The sequence below is a fragment of the Aulostomus chinensis genome, chromosome 10, assembly GCF_037954235.1.
Source record: "Aulostomus chinensis isolate RoL2024-O1b breed Wild chromosome 10, RoL_Achi_v1.0, whole genome shotgun sequence".
In the NCBI taxonomy this organism is placed as follows: Eukaryota; Metazoa; Chordata; class Actinopteri; order Syngnathiformes; family Aulostomidae; genus Aulostomus; species Aulostomus chinensis.
Window position 1 is genome coordinate 23,149,115 of NC_141329.1, and position 19,223 is coordinate 23,168,337.

General features: G+C 41.4%; 3 protein-coding genes across 4 annotated transcripts; 2 read left to right on the plus strand and 1 right to left on the minus strand.

Moving 5' to 3' along the window:
- Positions 1-3,076, minus strand: rwdd2b (RWD domain containing 2B). Its single transcript, XM_086216508.1, has 4 exons — positions 2,555-3,076; positions 2,392-2,459; positions 1,557-1,928; positions 1-1,457 (listed from the first exon to the last, which is right to left on the minus strand). Exons 1-4 carry the CDS (start codon positions 2,765-2,767, stop codon positions 1,214-1,216), a joined length of 897 nt encoding a protein of 298 aa, XP_086072634.1. The 5' UTR covers positions 2,768-3,076; the 3' UTR covers positions 1-1,213.
- usp16 (ubiquitin specific peptidase 16) lies at positions 2,439-8,609 on the plus strand. 2 transcript variants are annotated; one of them, XM_086216506.1, is made up of 19 exons: positions 2,439-2,758; positions 3,258-3,319; positions 3,490-3,556; positions 3,649-3,845; positions 3,930-4,033; positions 4,130-4,242; positions 4,338-4,546; positions 4,620-4,715; positions 4,788-4,918; positions 5,020-5,107; positions 6,024-6,105; positions 6,239-6,330; positions 6,416-6,469; positions 6,552-6,716; positions 6,830-7,460; positions 7,586-7,680; positions 7,823-7,909; positions 7,995-8,142; positions 8,226-8,609. In XM_086216506.1, exons 3-19 carry the CDS (start codon positions 3,496-3,498, stop codon positions 8,345-8,347), a joined length of 2,475 nt encoding a protein of 824 aa, XP_086072632.1. In that variant the 5' UTR covers positions 2,439-2,758; positions 3,258-3,319; positions 3,490-3,495; the 3' UTR covers positions 8,348-8,609. The 2 variants fall into 2 exon arrangements, with proteins under 2 accessions (XP_086072632.1, XP_086072631.1); XM_086216505.1 differs by lacking the exon at positions 2,439-2,758 and adding an exon at positions 3,076-3,152.
- A 92-nt stretch (positions 8,610-8,701) lies between these two features.
- bach1a (BTB and CNC homology 1, basic leucine zipper transcription factor 1 a) lies at positions 8,702-14,851 on the plus strand. Its single transcript, XM_086216507.1, has 5 exons — positions 8,702-8,836; positions 10,015-10,272; positions 11,147-12,289; positions 12,386-12,592; positions 13,590-14,851. Exons 2-5 carry the CDS (start codon positions 10,033-10,035, stop codon positions 13,977-13,979), a joined length of 1,980 nt encoding a protein of 659 aa, XP_086072633.1. The 5' UTR covers positions 8,702-8,836; positions 10,015-10,032; the 3' UTR covers positions 13,980-14,851.
- The last annotated feature ends 4,372 nt before the right edge of the window (positions 14,852-19,223 follow it).

Below are 19,223 nucleotides of genomic sequence, written 5' to 3' on the forward strand. Positions count from 1 at the left end.
TTCCATCGGCAAATTAATCTGCGTAATTTATTCAAAAATGACAGACAATTGAAGATTTACATTACGCCATCTGAAATTGTCAAACGTCATGATTACAGTTCTTTGAGAAATATACACGTAGAGCATCTGGAGCCACAACATCTTTGGTGTTTTTGGTTTTAAAAAGGTTAACATCCTGACATCACAAGTATAATCTAATACTGCCATAATTTCCATCATGGATTATAAAATACTGCCATCTGTTGGGCGGCGTGACCAGGCACATTTGGCAAGTCAACTAAGTCCATAACTACCTCTGACATGTGGCTTTCTGTGAGGTTTTGGGACTCTTTATTATTATGACTTTCACAACAATCAGTACAGCTCCAGTAGCAAACTCCCTGACAAATGTGTGCTAACAACAAAGGCATGATACAATATGGAGGATTCATTACGCTGATAAAATCACATCTGAAATAACTGTATATTTAATACAGCATGATTGAGTATCTCCAAAGTACAAGATAAGTGAGACACCTGTAGGTGTTTTTTTATTCTATTTTGTTTTAATTTATATGATTATCTCAGGGGGCTAAATATAGAATCTCTCAATAATAATAATAATCATATAATAATGATTGCTGGAGTGTAATCCATATTATTAACAATGCATCAAACAAATTATTCAAAGAAAACAGACTTTCTGCATTGCTATTATCAATAATTCTTATGAGGTAAATCAACAGATTTTGTAAACAGATATCAAGTGTATAATTGACTGAGTGTTTCAAATATGAATGTGATATCAGAGCCGAAAATCCTATAATAGTGTGGTAGCAATACACGGTGGTACAATTTCAGAAAAGAAACACCTGGGGCAAGGTGTGATCTGCAGCACATGCAGTGCTATTAAAATTGCAAATATAACTGGGGTCCTTGCCAACTCTAAAATGAACACCTTTTTAAAGCTACCTTAGAAAAATATACCGACTGCTGTATGTGTAAGAACTCAAATTAGGAACAAGTATTTTTTCTGCCTTTTATCCCATGAGGCTGTAAGAGCGATTCAATAATTGCTAACTAAATCAATGTAATAAATTATTACGACTGCATGTTTGCAAGAGAACACCTTATAATTCATGCATTTCAGTGTTTGCATTTTAAGTACATAACACTTCTTGTCAGGAGAGGTGACAAGGCACTGGGGAGAACCTGCACAACACTGTCTCGCTTTCTACCTTCCTTCAACACCAAAATACATTTGAAAGATATCACAACAGCCTCTCTCATTTAAGAAGTGGTAGAGCAGCCCAAGGTCCATGTGATTACCTCGGGTCCCATGGGGGTCGAACACAGCCTCTTCAAAGCCTGTGAATTTGCGGAGCGCATCTACAGTCCTTCTGTCCTCATCCGAGCCGTCAAGGGGAATATCTTCTCTGTGTCGAATCATGATCCTCTTCCATGTCAGAACCTTCACTCTGTCAAAAAAAACCAAAAAAAACATTTGAGAAGATAATAAACTCAGCAGCTCAGCAGACTTCTGACTGTGACATCTAAAAAACACCAACCCTCATTACCTGGACCAGAACTCCTCACAGGCTGTTTGAAGACCTTCCACACACACAATCCCAGGCTTTCCAGGCATACTAAATCCAGACAAGTCCAACTCCTTCGACCATTCTAATATATTCTTCCTTTTGGCGGTGTTGTAGATGTGGTGGCTGTAGATCCACAGTCGACTGAATACTTCCTGTGACTGTGCAGCGGCAGCAGGCTCTTTCTTCGGAGCTGGTGCTGCTGATGAGCTCTTATTTATGAAGACCCGCAGGTTGTCTTTCACCCAGTCCACAGCAGAGAGCACACACACTTCCCCTTGACAGTTTTCCATGAGGAAGGCATTCAAACTTGTGTGAAGTTGTGTCTGCTGGGCCCTGCTGAGACTGGCACACCTGAAGCACAAATAGAACACACTGTTGGAATGATTCAGGGAGCATTTGATGGAAAGCTCCAACTTTTGTTGAACTAAACTAGCTGAAATATGCTAGCAGGAAACTCATTCCTCTCCTTGTTATCTTAGTGACAGGTTTTTTTAATCCATGAAACCCCCCTGCCCCCCAATCATTAACATTATTAGAAGGTATTTGTTTCATTTTATTTTCATTTTTCCCACGACTCCATAGTATTGGTACGAGCCGCAAACTCGTCACCTTACAGATATTCTGAGTGAAATTGATTTGCAGAAAATTAAACAAACTTAGAGAAGAATTTGAGCAATGGCAGTGTCATCTCTTCTTTCGAATTTTCTACATGTTGCCTTATCTTCTTTTTTTTTTGTTATCTTTAACTCAGGTATTCTCTTGTACTTCAGCTGAGCTGTGAATAATTGCCAGTGCTACAGTTCAGCTGTCTTACCTCACAGTTATCTCAGGTAATGCACTGGGATACTCAGACGGGTAGGCACAGGACAGAATGACATCCACCTGCGTGGAGTGATAAATAGCAAGAGTTAGAAATGACGTGTATTTTGCGGACGCGCTGAATTCAATCACATAGAATAAAAGTTGTGTCCGGTTACCGTCTCGGTCCCCTCAGAGTCCAGCCTCTGTTTGAGGAGAAACTGGGGTCTGGAGGGAGGCGGGCTGTCTGTCGAGGCTGAGGCGTCCACGTAGTCCCTCAGCTCGGCGAGTGCCAGCTGGTCCACCATCTCCAGCTCCTCCTGAGTGGGAAACATGCTGGTCAGCAGCTCAATCTCTGCCAGCTGGGACTCAGCCCATTCCAAGTAAGCCATTATATCGAAATAGTGATGATAATAATGGCGAAATAAAGCTTCGGCCGCCGTGTTAAACTGTTCTAACAACGCTTAACTGTCGCAAGAATCAAATATTTTGGCGATTCGGTTAAAACAAATCACTTTGTTTTTTCATTGTACAGTAAGGACATGGTAGTGTGGTTTTATCGGTACCGGTAATTAAATATAGAACTAAAGAGACATGGAGTGGGACACGAACATGCTGAGTGTACAAGCCTACTGCTTGTGTGAGGGTCTAGCAAAGGTTAGCTTCTCAATCGTTTTGTTTCCACCGGACTGTTTATCGACACACACAGGAAACAGCATACTCACCGGACTTCAGAAACAGTGACACCGTCACGTTTTGGCTCTCTATTATCTGCATGTATGCCAAATCACAGGAATTTGTTGACATATTTTCGTAGAGAGTGATTTTAATTTCACGGTTTAATAAATTGTTGTTGTTTTTTTTTAAATAAATTTGGATTAGATGCGGTATCCGCACGAAGTAAAAGAATCTGAAAAGAGTGGTCGACTCCTCCGTCTGTGACAGTAAGTTGATTTGACCAAGACAGTGGTCATGATGTTTTATCCTCTGATTTAGAACATTTATGAGCATGTTTGTTATAAGCGGTCTAAAAAAACAAGCATCTAGCCAAAACTTAGGAAGTTTACATGACTCCTGTGTCTGAGTTCCATTAATCTGTAATACCGGCTTGTAGGTGAAGATGGGAAAGAAAAGGGGGAAGGACAAGAGCTCCAGAGAGGATGAGGACTCTGACCTGACAGGTGAAGTCACAGTACAAACAGTGTGGGGGGTCCTGGTAAGTTTCCTTCAATGTATTTTTTCAACAACTCTGTGTCAATTTTTTTCTTCATAGGTCCATCTTGCAGGCATATTAAGAAAGGAACAGACCAAAGTCTTCTAAAGAAACTTGCTGGGACTTCTGATTGGATGAACTGCCAGGACTGTAAACATGATGAAATTAAAGAAAACACCAGCGCCGCCCTGCCTCAGAACTCTGAAGAGGGAAAAGAACCAGCACCAGTGTGGCTGTGCCTGAAATGTGGCCATATAGTGAGTTTGTGTGACCTGTTTATCTGTCAGAAACAGATTTTGACACTGATTTGAATTCTTGTTAAATTTCCACTTTTCTACAAGGGATGTGGACGAACCTCTGAAAACCAGCACGCCATCAAACATTATGAGACTCCTCGGTCAGATCCACATTGTCTTGTCATCAGTTTGAACAGCTGGAGCGTTTGGTAAGCGTGTTTCTGTGGGGAGTAAATAACACAAGTATACATTTTGTTAAAAACCAAAAGTTTACTTGCTTGCTCTCGTTATCATGCACTGTCAAGGTGCTACATATGCGATGATGAAGTCCAGTACTCCGGAACCAGTCAGCTGGCTCAGCTGGTGTCCAACCTTAAAAAGAAAACCTCATCGGATCCCGTAAAGAGTCAACAGAGAAGTTGGTACCATAGAACGGTTTAGCATCCTCATGTCAAAGTGTTTGAACGACATGTTTCCATGTTGATTGTAATTTTGTTTTTTCTGGTTATGAAGGCATAAAAGAGGAAGAGACAGAAACTGTAAAAGCAGATGAAAGTGAAGACAAGGAAAATAAGGAGAACAAGGGCCCCCAAAAGAAAAATACCAAGAAAGAGAGTGCTGAGAAATCCCAGACCTCCAGTAGGACAGAAGACAGTGGTGGTGTTTCGGTAAAGGGACTCTCCAACCTGGGAAACACTTGCTTCTTTAATGCAGTGATTCAGGTAAATTATACAGGTTATCATTCTGGTGATAAAAATGGAGTGATGCTAAAATGCTTTCAATACCCTTTTTCAGAATCTCTCCCAAACACAAGTGCTAAGACAGACTCTCAACAAAGTGATCGAGGAGAAGACGAGCCTCAGCATTGAACCTGGTGCTTCGTCTGATCTGGTGAGTTACTTTCTAAATGTTTTAGGTAGATTTGTTTTGAAAACTAAAGAGTGTGTTTTATTATGATTGCAGGAACCTATCGTAGCACACTTAGACCAGCCAGGATCCCTGACTTTGGCAATGTGTCATCTGCTCAACGAGATCCAGGAATCGAAGAAAGGTGTGGTAACACCTCGGGAGCTGTTCACACAAGTCTGTAAAAAGTGAGTGCAACTGTAAGTTTCAGCGGAACTCAAGTTGACTATTTGCTTCCTTACATCATTGCATTAACTCTTATTTATCATCTCTTGTCTTCTGTCTGCAGGGCTGCAAGGTTCAAAGGCTTTCAGCAACAAGACAGCCAGGAGCTGCTGCGCTACCTGCTGGATGGGATGAGAGCTGAGGAGATCAAAGTAGGCGCTCACTGTCAAGTGACACTGTCACATCAGAGAAAACACAACGTTTACTGTAAAAGTGGCTGTCATAGCTGTCCAGGCATGACTTGGCATTCTGAGACAGAGATTTGATTGTAAACAACGGTTGAAAGTCGACTGACATGTCGCGTACTCTCCACTTCCTGTTTCGGGAACCAGTTTATCTTGAACAGCACTACCCAAAGTGGGGCACTTTTTTCACTTTCGCCTGCAAGATGTTTAAGAACAGAATAGATAAATAAGCAGTTGGCTTGACTGTAAGAACTTTATTTTGTTTTCTTTTATGTAAGTTGACTAATTTGTTGGATCCTTGATTATTAATTACACTTAGTGATTGGTTTAGCAGAAGCTGAATGCTAATTTGTTGTCAGAGTACATTGTTTTAATTGTTTCAACTTAACATGCACTTAAAAATTTGAAATTTAGAGGAACCTGAAGAAACAAGAAACACACATTTTATCGTCACGTAAACGTATAGTGGGAAAGTGTTATTCATCTCTGGAAAAGCTTGGGATTTTACACAGTGTGGGATTGCTTTTGGCCTGCGGGCCATTGTTAAGTTTCAGTTTTGGCCTTCAAAAGTAAAAAGTTTGGCCAGCCCTGATTTAGAGTGTAAATGTAGTCACAAATTGAGGATGCTTAATGCATAAAATGGAAAGAATTAAAGTTTAACAGCTCTCCCCCTGATTTATTGACCTCAGGGATTTTACTTTCAAGGAGAACTTCTCAAACGGTTTGGTTAATTTTCTCAGAGCAGTTTTTTTTAAGAGCTCAATTATTGCAAAGATTCTAAAATCACTGCGACTCATTCACAATTTTGGACATCATATATCTGCTGTGTGCCTCCCTGACGGTGTCTTGGGAGGTTGTGTTTATAATTTGTTTTTCTCCACAGAGAGTGAGCTCTGGGATAATGGAGACATTGAAACAATCTAAAAAGAACACCGATGGAGAACAGCTAAAAAAGCTAATTAAAGGTAAGCTCGAAGTGGTTTTTTTGGATTAATATCGCTGCTGCCACTGTCTCAACAGCAAATAAGACTTTATAATCCTGTGATGATGGACGACTAAGGAGAAACGTGGCAATTAACAATGGACTTTGAATTTCAGAGTATGAGAAAAATGGATTTCCTAAGAATTTTGTTGACCAAGTTTTTGGTGGGGAAATGACCAGCACTGTGATGTGTCAACAGTGTAAAACGGTATGTATTGTGGGCCAAAAAAAGAAGTAAAATCTAATTTACGGTGTTACGTTAAATTCAAGTGGGCTCTCGTTGGCTCTTGCAGGTGTCTGTAGTCACAGAGATGTTTCTGGATCTTTCCCTTCCTGTTTCCGATGAGGTAAAACCCTTAGTTGTGTTGTGTACTGACAATTTATGAAGCAATTAGTTTATTTTATAGATTACCATATCTGACCTCATAGGCTTATAGAAAGAAGAACCAGAAGAAAAGAGTTCAGAAGATGAGTGAGTCGAGCCAAGATGGCAGAGAAAGTCCAGCTCTGAATGGAAACGAGGACGTTCCCACCGGCTGCGGTAGCAAGTACCAGCAGAAGAAAGCTAAGAAGCAGGCAAAGAAGCAAGCAAAGGTACCTCACAGGATGTACCAATGCTTTTCTGATCATTCACCTTTTTAACAGTTGGATAATAGTGCAGAATAAATGATCTTGTGTTTGCTGTGTTTCATTCTCTCGGCCCTCAGCATCAAAAGAGGCAGCAGAAGCTTGAGAGCAGAGTCACTTTAAGCAGTCTCACGTCTCCAGGCTGCTCAGTGAGCGAACAGGCGGAACCTACTGCAGATGCAGAGGATGGAGAGAACGCTGGCTACCAGACTCGTGATGGAGAAACCAGCAGACCTGACAAGGACCAGAAGAAGTCCGACATCGAAAAAGAAGATGGCGAGGATTCATTGGTTGATTGTGACTCGTCAGCTGGCAGTCGTTTCACTGTCTTATCAGAGGAGGAGCAACCGAATGACAGCGACTTAGATGAAGAGAAAACATCTGACATGGACCAAGTAGATGAAACAGACTCACAGCTAGCAGGTAAAATTGAGAAAATCAATTTGAATGACGCCTTCATGGAATCAGAGGCAGCGGAGCAAGCCATGGACAGTGAAGATGAACCACTCGAGGCTAAAGAGTACGTCGTCGTAAACCAGGATCCAGAGCTGGCCTTCCACACGCTGGCTGCCAGGCCGTCCCCTGAGAAACAGGAGTGTTCGGTCCAGTCGTGCCTGTTTCAGTTCACAGAAGTGGAAACTCTCACACAGAACAACCGCCTCCTGTGTGTCACATGTAATAAACAGCAGTCCCACAAAGTCAAAGCTGCAGGTATCCCAGCACATCATTGTTGTTCTTAGGTGATGACACAGTGTTTGTCAGATGAGGATTTTGTTCGGTTTTCCGGCGGGAGAACCATAAAGTCCATCATTGTTCTTCATGTTTTCTTTGTACAGGATCCAAAAAGAACATCTACACTGATGCCTTGAAGCAAATGCTCATCTCCTCACCGCCGCAGGTGCTCACTCTTCATCTGAAGAGATTTCAGCAGGTGATCCAATTCTCAGCTTTGTTTGTATTTGCACAACTAAACTCACACTACGGCGGGTTGTTTAGTTTATTTGTCTTTTATTAGGAGCTGAATCTCCTTGTTTCATTTATTCTAATGAGGTTATCTTTCTTGTTTTCACTAGATGGGCTACAGCATTTGTAAAGTGAACAGACACGTCCACTTCCCTCTGATACTAGATCTAGCTCCTTTTTGTGCGGTCAAATGCAAGGTAAATATCAGTACTTAGAATGTTAGGCTGTTGCAAATGCGTGTTTTCTTATAAGAAACTTTAATACAACACCGTCTCCACACAGAACATTGCAGAGGAAGAGAGTCAGATTTTGTACAACCTTTACGGTATTGTAGAGCACAGCGGAACAATGAGGTCCGGTCATTACACCGCCTATGTGAAAATACGACCTCAGTGCACTAAACCCTCATCTAACGGACTTGCAGCAGGAGGTAGGAGCCCTCAGGTGGCGTTTGAATACAGACATGCTTCTCTCATTTGAAGGAACGCCTCTAACTCATCTCTGCCTTTTTAGGCGACGCAGAGCCACAGAGAGGGTCCTGGTTCCATATCAGTGACACAAGTGTCCAACCTGTCAGCGAGAGCAAAGTCCAGAGTTGTCAAGCCTACCTCCTGTTCTATGAAAGGATCCTCTAATCTAAATGTGCCTCACTCTTCAGGAAATCCAATCCAACCCACTGCTGCTTCAGCTTCACAATATTTGGGATGTCATAACCAACCTCAGCCCTTTTCCTCAGTGACTTGTTGTGGTGAACTGCTATAAATCACTCACAGGGGACTTTTTGGGAGCTTGGCGAGATTGATACTTGATTCAGGCATTGAACAGATTGAGTTGGGTTTTTTTTTGTGACACATGAAAACTATCAGGTTCAATATAAAGACGTGAATGATAATTTCTACCAAATATTTATGCTTATTTTGTATTTATCATTAATGAAATCCTTCAATAAGTTTCCCTTGTTCTGTGTGTATTCATGCTGACGGCTGTTTAAGCGCATGCGCAGTAAGAGCGCTAGCAGCTTTTTCCTGGTCCAATCGGTCGCCTAAAGGGAAGGTCTGGTTCCGGATGAGATCCAACTCTACCCTAATTTTACCAATGGCACTATTATCAAGTTGTCACGGCAGGTCGGTGGATATTTGGCATCTTGTATTTATAGTTACAAAATTATTGCTCCCGGTGTTGTGGTTTTCGATCAACACGAATAACGTAATACGTCCGCCCTGTACAGTAGGTAAAGTTAGTTCCAGCTAACGTTCTAAACCTGGCCTAGCTATTCCGATATGACAACATTCCCAGCCATTACCTAATTTAACGATACCTTAACCTGAGTATGATGGGTTGGTTTTCCTTCCAGTCTATTGAGGTATTCACTAAAATGTTTCAAAAGTGTCTGGAGCTTTCGAAATGAAACCCCGGGCCCCGCTCGGTAACTTGGCGAAACATGAGTCAGCATTTTGAACGGTGTCAAATAGTGAAAAATAATCCGAATTAAAGTCGTCAGTTCTGTAATTCACAGCTAATAACCGCCGTGATATCGTCCAGCGTGAGTCTCGCCGATGCAACAGAGAGATGAATAGTGTTTCTTTGCATGACATCAGAAGTCAGTTGGGACTTGTGGGGTCTTGCCATCTCTAGATTATGGAGACCCACATCGTTAATTCTCCTTAAAGCCAGTAATGCTGATCATGACACATTCAATAGCCGCAACAGTCTTGCGTAAGCATGCAAAGTAGTCATTTGACAGTCCCGTGATCTTTCCTGCTGCCCGTAACAATGCTAGAAGGAGCAAGAAGAGGTGTATTTTTAGTAGTATTGTGTAAGGGGGAAAAAAGAAATCTAGATTCTGTACCTACAGGTTTATTTGTAATGCTAATAAATTCTAACTGATAGCTTGAAAGGTTTCCCAGACCTCATCTACACTTTTAAAAATGTACTTTTTGGTGTCACTGATATGTGAGAAATGCCTGCCATATGTTCCTTGAGTAAGACGTCAAAATGAACCATGACCCCGAGAAAATAGTAATGAAGCAAGGTTGTTTGGTTAACTAGTAAAAGCTTGGTTTTCCCTTGATAATTATATTAACCTGTTATCATGATAAAAACCCCACTTTGAATAACTGAATAATGAACTTGTGATCTTAAGATAATGGCGTTAAAAAAGTCATTTCAAACATCCATTTTTAACTTCCAAGTGAAGCTCCATTTTTAAAATTTTGTCTTTTAATGAATAGACTCATCACTCACAAGTCGCACTGTTTTGACCACCAGCTCCTCTTTTGACTGGGCTCCCTCTGTCACACAGGCTCAGCTTGAATTAACCATGTCCCTCCAAGCACCTCGCACGTCAGTATTCACGTTTCAGTCTGCAGTGCACAGCACTCATGTTCTCCAGTGTCTGAATAACCAGAGGCAACGGGACATCTTATGCGATGTAACGGTGGTGGTGGAGAACAGGAGCTTCAGAGCCCACTGGTCCGTCTTGGCTTCCTGCAGTGAATATTTCCACGGCAGGGTCACCAATGTCACCAAACAGAATCCCATCATCACCCTGCCTGATGAGGTCAGTGTCTGGTTGTTTGGATGAAGGATTTGGGGAAAATTTGACACAGCAAGGGATCTTTTTTTTGAATTAAACTATTGAGAACGGATCATGAATAAAATTCTGTCATGGCTTTGATATCTTGAATTTCTGAAGTTAAATTGGAATTTTTCAGTTCAAGATGTTCAAACTCGGAAGGCAGCTAAATAATCTGATAAACCCACCATGACAGCAGTGTACGCTGTTTATTCAATCAATCTATGCCTCATGACAAGCACAATAATAATGATAATAATAGTCGAATGTTGTTTTTGATGGGAAGACAATGCAGCGCGTATATGATTTACAGGCTTTTCCGAATGTGTCCCACTCCAATCGGATTCTTATATATATCATATATATATGATATCAAAACTGATTTTGCTGCAGAGGTCTTTTTATATTTACATCATGAGGCTGCATTGAAACAAACAGTGTTCAAAATGCAACAAAACACAGTCAGTTATTGAATTGTGTTACAGAACGTGTGTCACGTTGTGTTACGGTGCTAATGCGCTTCGGGTGAACTGCTGTTCTGCGCCTCTGATATGTGCACATCTTGACAGAAAACTGTTCATGAAACCATGTGTCATATATCTGTTGTTTAATTGTAGCTTTTGTTCTCTTGCACATAGATATTTTGAATTGTGTGTGACAACAATATGTCTCTTAGTCTTTATGGTAACAGTGTGTTTATTTCAGTAACCAGGTGAAGTTAATCAATGTCAAAGCCTTAATGTAACACGTTGTTACACATTTCCACCCTTCTAAAGTGAAGTCTCTCCCTTATTTGAGCTGGTCAGGTTTCATCGAAGTATTCTGTAGTAGATGAGTTATATTCTGTTCTCCCCCCCAGGTGACTGTGGAGGGGTTTGAACCTTTGCTTCAGTTTGCCTACACATCAAAGCTGCTCTTCACCAAAGAAAACATTCACGCCATTCACAGCTGTGCAGAATTTTTAGGATTTCATAACTTGGAGTCAGCATGCTTTGATTTCCTCATCCCAAAGTTTTCTGAAGGCAAATCACAGGAGGCCAGACATCGATTCTGCTGTCAGAGTCGAGATCCCAGCGAACGTTTTGTCTCCAGTGCAGAGAGCAGCCAACCAAAATCATCTGATTCACACAGCTCTGTGCCTTCAGGAGGTGCTGAACAAATAGACTCCACACCACAGTGTTCTCAGAGCGTACAGACCGACAGTCAGGAGGAACACTTCTGTTTGGAGAACTGTGGGCCACAAATGCCTCCCCTATCTCTGGAGCTAACAGCAAATGGTGTGTGCCCCATGTTATCTTTACCGTGCCCAAATTCTGACAGTGCAGGTCACTCTTCTCAGTTCTGTGATAGAGACATTTTGGCGATAGGAGATGTGTGTAATCAAAGTGAGTTGGATTTGGCAGGCTGCAGCTTACCATGTGAGCTGTCAGTGCCAGGGGATGTGAATCCGCCAGAACTCAATCAGCCAGCAGGCAGAGATGTTAAACAGACCGTAGAACCGCTTGGTGTTGAAACTCACTGTAACCTCGGTTCATGTCCACTCAACACATCAGAGGCAGAAGATTGCAGTGAGTTATTAGAGCAGACTGAGGCTGGCCTTGAACAGAGAATGTCAGACCCTACACTGCCTGACCTAAGCCATGAGGAGGGATTTGGGGAGAGGAGCAGCGTGGAGAGAGAGGTGGCAGAACATCTGGCGAAGGGATTTTGGTCCGACCTTTGTCCATCTCAGGCTCAACCACTCCCCCTAGAACCCATCGACCAAAACAATCTGGTAAAAACATCTGACTTTCATTGGCTTAAACAACTGGACCTGAGCTCCAATCCTGGGGACTGTCCCTTTCTCAGGGACCTCGGGACAGGTGATGACCCCGCCTCACACATTGACAGTCTGTCCCAGTCAGAGAAGAGCCCCTGTATGTCCTCCTCGCTCAACTCTGGGGACGATTCAGACCTGGACACAGATGGAGATACTGAGGCCAACAACCGGAGAGCAGCAGAGGTCATTATTAACATTTACAACTATTGTGTGTGTGTGTGTGTGTGTGTGTTTTGAGTCTTTAAGTAGCCTTTAACTTCCAACCCCTCTACTGTACAGATTCAGCTTCCATTCCCAGTGGAGCAAATCTCAGCATTGACCCGGAGTGGCTTCCAGCAGCTACTGAGACAACATCAACTGACTCCAGATCAGCTGGAGTTTGTTCATGATGTACGCCGTCGAAGCAAAAACCGCGTGGCTGCGCAGCGCTGCAGAAAGAGGAAGCTAGACAGCATACAGCAGCTAGATTGTGAAATCAAAACTTTGGTAAGTTTCTTTTGCAATATCTGATCTTGTCTACAGAATATATTTTGCTCTTAAAATCCACTAAACCTGACACAAATTTCTAAGTCGCCAGTTATGTTTACAGTACATAACTTGCTGTCATGTTAGGAATCTCGTGATTAATACACGACAGAGCTGAGGAGGACTGAAGGTTGGTCACACATTACAAGATCCGCAAGTCATTGTCATCACATGGACGTAACTTAGATGGGTTAAACTTGAACCAGAGTTAGCCTGCTAGCTGTACTGAAGAAGCTAAGCTAAAAACAGTAGCCTCTTGACTGAAAGATAAGGATCCATCAGCGGTCATAGCTGCAAACCATCAAAAAAGACAGAAAGAAAAGGAAAACATGGGATGTTGTTTGCAAGTGTTGATAATGTATATCCTGTTTCCAAATGCATTTCCTCTTCACTGTTATTGACTGATGTCCTGCAGATACAATAACAGCACTTGGAAAAAGCTCATATTGGCCAGTTCGGGCCAAAGATTCAGGAAGAAACAAGTTGAAACCTTGGCTACTTGCTATGCAGCATTCTGCCAGTTTACACTGCTGCAGCTCTCTCTGTAAATGACTTGTCTCCTCTGAAACCTTTGCTTTAAACTGGCCTTTTAGGAACAGCAGGTTTCACCCTGTGTCTTCTGCTCATATTTGTGCTCATTGCTGAAGCTAGAAGGTATTTGGCATGCTGGATATCTGGGATGTATCACAGACGCACTCTAATTGCATATTTGAACAGTTTACACACATGTAGCGCTCCAGCGCCAGCTGGAACTATAAAACTCCTTGAATGCAAAAAATCAGAGCTGAAATTATGGAGTGTGAGCTTGGCATATCATGTCCATGGCACGATGCCTAGTTTATTTTACATTAAAAAAGTTATGTAGGTCAGTAAATTATTTAATGAGCACACAGAGTACTTGTCAATGCTAAATATGACATTGCTTTGACTGAGCTGTACTGTCATCCATCCTCTACAGAAAAGTGAGAAAGAGAGGCTGCTACATGAGCGAACTGAACTGGAGCAAAACCTGGAGGAGACGCGTCAGAGTCTCTTTAGGTTGTGCAAGAAAGTCAGCGTCAAGTCTGGCTCAGATCAGGACCACCTGCAGCTTCTTGCCAAACTCTCCTCACCAGATTTCCCCATCTCCTCTGGACCTGGGAGCAAGGACAAGGAGTCCCAGATCACTATTGAAATGGTAAGTTGTTCCTCTGAGTCTGACCCGAATGGGCCTCCTGCAGGCTCCATTCAAGCCCCAGCACCTCTAGCCAGCACACAGACACAAGAGGGAGGCTCTTCTTCCCCACAGAGCTGCTCTGTCCCTTCTGCTCTCCTCAATGCCTGTTTGGACATGAATAACAGCTTATAACTAGACTAGTTCCACTGTCATTCCTAATCACGGAGGACCTCGGGGGGTGCACAGAGTGGTTGCACAGATTTTATTATATACTGTAAGCCCCTTTTTGAAGGAGATGGACCTACCTGGTTTATTTTGCCTTTTTTTTTTTTTTTTTTACTTTTCTCTGAATAATCTTAAGTTCTTCTTAGCTGTATATGTACTATGCATTTCACTGTATTAACATCCACTATCTTTAGCTTTGACTGAGCAGAGAAGTGTCAGGTAGTTTGCCTAAGTTTCCATTTGCAAAGTAGGAGGGCATTTCTTGTGGTTTTTGTTTTGTTTTTCTTTCTCTCAGGGAAACTTCACATTCTGACTATGCTTCAGTTACTAAGATCATAATTTTTTTGATACCTGTCTTTCCACCCAGATTTATTGAGGTACACATTCTCACAGTTCAAGACATGTTTAGGCTAACTAGTCGCTCATTACACTCGTGTTATGTACTGTATAATTCCCCAACTATGTTTTTTTTTGTTTCGTTTTTGCTTTGGGTTTTGTTTTTTTTTTAAGTTGATGACCATATTTTTTTTAACCGCTAACGTCACATTTCAATAACATTATTGGAATATAGGTGCATGGTAGGATGAGGAATGGTTCCTAAATGGGTCCTAAAGGGTTTCAGGAGTTCCTAGGATGCTAAATGTGCCTTATGCTATAGAATAGTATGATATCAGAGAAACAAAGGCATTTTTTTTCTATATTCACTCTGAGCACTGTTGCACATTAACACAGAGCCAATACTGACAGCATTGGCATGCATTACGGTCTGTCTGCACGTTGGGTATTTTTTATTAAATGCTTTTATGGATAACAGATTTAAATAAATAACATTTTGTGTACCATTTACTTTTTCATTTCAAAGACCTGATGAGTAGATGTGTTCCTATTAATGTACAGTACCATAGTTTGGCCAGTAGATGGTAGTACAACTCAATTTACCAGAGCACCAGAATAGAGTGAACTATGATTTCTCTGCCGTTGATTCCTCATAGATGTGTCTATGGAAGCTCATGCCCAAAAGTTTAGGTCACTTTTAATTCACAAATGTAAATCAATGTGCTGATGAAGATTCTCAGACATCCAGGTTATGATATACGCTGTAAGCGTGAAACACAGTTGAAGGTATAAGAAGCCTCTTCAGTTCAAGCCCTTTGGAAAATAAATGAAACATCTGCAAGAAATTTCAGTTCCAGAAGCTTCTGTATAGCACTTAAACTTTGTTCATATAGCAGGAAAAAGTGACCAGAACCTGTATATTTGCTTCCCTTCCATCACACGGAATCTGATACTTCACATACTACTATTTGTGGTCCTGAATCAGATTCAGGTCTGGTATTTTAGTGTGCCTGAACAGTCATGCAGCTGCTGCGTCAATGGAGATCAACAGTTCCATACAGTTCTGGGCTGCGGAAGTCGCTTCAAAGTTGGGATTATTCAACAACTCTGCGAATACGGCCGTGAAGGTTGTATTTGGAGGGAAAGTGAGCAAGTAGTAGACGGGTGGTAATGATACGAGTCTGTGTTTGAGAGCACAGTGAAACAAAGAGAAAGACATGAACGTGGTTACAGTGTAAAGGAACTTAAAGCAAACTTGAAAATAATGTGAACGATCCACAAAAAACAACGACAACAACAAAACAGAATGCAGCCGTGAAGCTTGAAGTGTCAATAAAACCGTCATGACACTTTTACATGAGTTTTTGCTGATTTTCAGTCTGACACCATTTAAAGAAGATGGTCTCAACAGAGATTTATGACAAAATTTTTAAAAAAGCATAAAATAATATCAAACTAATTAGAGCCAAAGCTGTAAACAAGAACGTGGATACAGTATACACTTCCAACTGATGGTTAGCATCGCAGGAACACAGACGTCCGTAGATGTATTCGCTGTACGGGGGGTGAATCAGCGAGCTGTGAATGGGCCTCTCAAATGAAAGGCATATTCACTGAAGGATCATCATGTAGATTATAGAGCACATAAAGGAAAGTTGGCATGAGATTGCACACGTGAAATTGGAAAAAGGAAGTTGTAAATGTTTCCCATTCATTTCGTCCAGCGGTGCAAAACTGAGTCATGCTAATTGTTCTGTAGACACAGGGGAGCGTTGAGAAGCATTGACAGCAGGTATATCATGTTCCAGATTTTCAAATGAGTAGTCTGACTGAACTCCTTCTTATTTCTGAAACTATAAATGACTGGGTTTGACTTTAAATGAAGGCTCATGTGCTGCCTTGTGTTTTTTAAAATGAAATACCTCGTGAAGGGAAATGAGCCACCTGAGCCTCTGTACGTGCCACCAAAATAATGAACGGTAGCGGCGATGTTCACCGCCCGCTGCGCAGGAATGAAGCAAATATGACTGGAATTGTTGGATGCCTTGATTTGTGGTAAATTGTAAGGGGAAAAAAAAAATAAAATATATATATATATATATATATATATATATATATATATATATATGTGTGTGTGTGTGTGTGTGTGTGTGTGTGTGTGTGTGTGTGTGTGTGTATAGGGAAAGAAATAGCATGAGAAGTAACACACATCTGCTGGAACTACGTGTAAAGCTTCTCACCAAAGACCTTTCAATGACAACACTTGAATCTGTTTAAAAATAATAACCACACTGTCTGTCTGGAGTGTTTCTTATCATTTTGACCCTCTTTTCTGCAGTGGTAGGCCGGTTATTTTAAACGCCCACTGATACCCCAAGATATTACTAACCAGAGACAAGGTTTGTCCTCACCTCGCTGGGTTTATTCTTGTCAACAAATTCAATTTTTGTGCAGAACGCAAAGCGTTGAAAACCAAATCTGTGGATCAGGAAAATAACACAACATAGTATTGATGTATGTGTGGTTAAGTGTGTCTGTGTATCCCTCCTCACCGCTAAGGGAAACCTGGCTTGAGCAGTTCAGTTTAAATATCCTGGCATCTGCAGAGGAATGTAGCAGCAGCAAACAGGTACTGAGAAAAAAGAACCCAACAATCCTGTCTTCTAAAATCCAAGAGGATATTTTATCATGGTGTTTTTGTCTCATTTAACTCGGGGGTAGTGTCTGTCTTTTTGTTTTGCATCTAAATAGTTTGGCACTTGAGGGCAAAGAAAGAAAAAGCAAATGTCACTGTGTTGTCCTTAGAACACAGCCCTAAAGTTTAAATGGTAATTATAAGAGTAACCCTGAAGCTTTTGATTAGTCAACACACACACGAACAGAAGAAGCTGCAATTCTGTTCCGCAACTGACGTTTGATTTAAAAGTCAAAGGATTAGACCATGATGATGATGATGATGATGATGATGCTACAGGCATCATCTGGCTGCGAGACCATCTGTAGAACATCCTAGAGTTGTGACACTTATAATACTGAATTTTCCCTCAAGAATTCGGATTCTTCCCCTGTAGTGTTTGCATCTTTTATGCACAGTTTGGATTTTGGAGCATTGTAACTCAAAAAAAGTAAGATTATCCTCTTTTGCGAGCTACACAGGAAGAGAGACTTGATTTGAGGAGGAAGCAGCTGCGCGGCATTGCAAGGTCAGAAGCCCATAATCCGCGGCCTCATTCATGCAAGATTAAAAACCTGCTCTGAGTTCTGATTAAGAACGCAGGGTTAGAAGATTAAAGACCAGCAAACAAAATGAAAGCAGTTTAAGCCCAATCCTGGAATTCATCAGAATACCAAAACCTTAAACGGTCATTACAACGGGCGATTAATGCAAAGCACACTTGAACTCTTCATCGTTCTTGATATACCCTCAGAATCCAAGCACATATATTTCCTTTTTTTCCCCCTTTTCCCTCCATTTTTTTTTTTTTCAAATATGAGGCATTAAAAGAATTGGCTCAGATTACTGGTAATCTGATTACACCCCTTTGTCGTTTTATGCCTAATTTGATTTTTCAACAAATTATATGCATGTGCATTTTATGGTTTCAAAAATGACGCTCGTGATTTTCCTCCGAAAGGTGAGTATCAGTAGAGACGAAGCAGAGAATTCACAGTGTGGGTGTGTCAGTCGGGTCCACATAGAAACTGACCTCCTGCAGGCTGATGCCGACTGATTTTCAGTCCCAAAGATACAAATCTAGATCTTACTGGACAAGCAGCAGCATTGTGTCATGATTGCAGCATAGCGGTTGCAAAAATAACTTGTGTGTCTGCGTGTTATTTTTGGACGAACATGAGATTTCCAGAAAAGCATGCAATCCGGTTTATGGAACATCTGGACATAACAAAATCCATTGTTGTTCACCTCAGCTAACACCAGATTATACCTTGATACTCCAATTAGCTTTTAGCTTGTCTACTGCAAAAGTGCAACCGCTGCTAATAAAAACTGCAACGACTTATACAGAAGTCAGAAGTGAGCCTCCAAACAACGTTCACGTTTTCTTGAGGGGGGTCAAAGTCTGAACTAGAGACAGATACAATACTTTTTTTTTAAATCATCAGTATTAGCATAAGGTCCATGACCTTCTTGTGACACATATAAAGCTTCTAAGCTGTTGAGCTACTGTATCCTAACTGATTACATGCTGCAGTCACTATGAACTTCATTTTGAGGGTAGCACAGAGAAAGGGGCTGTATCCCATTGACAGGATTATATAAATGGGGGCCATAATACTGTAATCTCTCTGAGAAATGAGAGAAACCAGAGGACATAGCGACCCCAGCTAGCTAGCACCCTGGTCAACCTTCAGATTAAGAAACAGCTGAATGCACAGGGGCAGATTACATTCACACTTGTCGTCTCGTCCTGCCAGTCCTCACTGTCTTGGATGCGCCACACTGGAAGCGGCAGTCATTATTCGTCAGTTTTACTGGTAACAAAAGCTAACCAGAGGTGGAAATGTGACGCTTGCTAAAGTGCATTGACTCACAATTAATTTCAGCGTTGTGTGGAAAAGAGCTGATGGAGACTTTTACATTTTGGGGCTAAGAAAAAGGGGATCATTTTATCGGTCACATACTTGAAGTTGAAATACATTCGATGCACACTGTTGACTGGTACAAGTCTATGTTCTATAGTTTTATTGACTGTCATTTTACTTCCTACAGTCTATTAACAGCTGAAGAGTCAAAATATTTAATATTTTCTCTATCTGCTGATCTAAATCCAGTGTAGCATCGGTTCAAAAATAGTCTGTGTTGTGGAATATAATGAAACGATTAAGCAGCTTCATTTGTGCAATTAAGTGGAATAC

Coding starts and splice junctions, on each gene's coding strand:
- rwdd2b (XM_086216508.1), bottom strand. CDS start 2,767: ATGGCTTACTTGGAATGGGCTGAGTCCCAGCTGGCAGAGATTGAGCTG. Junction 2,460..2,554: donor ACTCTGAGGGGACCGAGACG/GTAACCGGACAC, acceptor CACTCCACGCAG/GTGGATGTCATTCTGTCCTG. Junction 1,929..2,391: donor TTACCTGAGATAACTGTGAG/GTAAGACAGCTG, acceptor TTTGTGCTTCAG/GTGTGCCAGTCTCAGCAGGG.
- usp16 (XM_086216506.1), top strand. CDS start 3,496: ATGGGAAAGAAAAGGGGGAAGGACAAGAGCTCCAGAGAGGATGAGGAC. Junction 5,108..6,023: donor TGAGAGCTGAGGAGATCAAA/GTAGGCGCTCAC, acceptor TTTTCTCCACAG/AGAGTGAGCTCTGGGATAAT. Junction 7,681..7,822: donor ATCTGAAGAGATTTCAGCAG/GTGATCCAATTC, acceptor TGTTTTCACTAG/ATGGGCTACAGCATTTGTAA.
- bach1a (XM_086216507.1), top strand. CDS start 10,033: ATGTCCCTCCAAGCACCTCGCACGTCAGTATTCACGTTTCAGTCTGCA. Junction 10,273..11,146: donor TCATCACCCTGCCTGATGAG/GTCAGTGTCTGG, acceptor TCTCCCCCCCAG/GTGACTGTGGAGGGGTTTGA. Junction 12,290..12,385: donor ACAACCGGAGAGCAGCAGAG/GTCATTATTAAC, acceptor TCTACTGTACAG/ATTCAGCTTCCATTCCCAGT.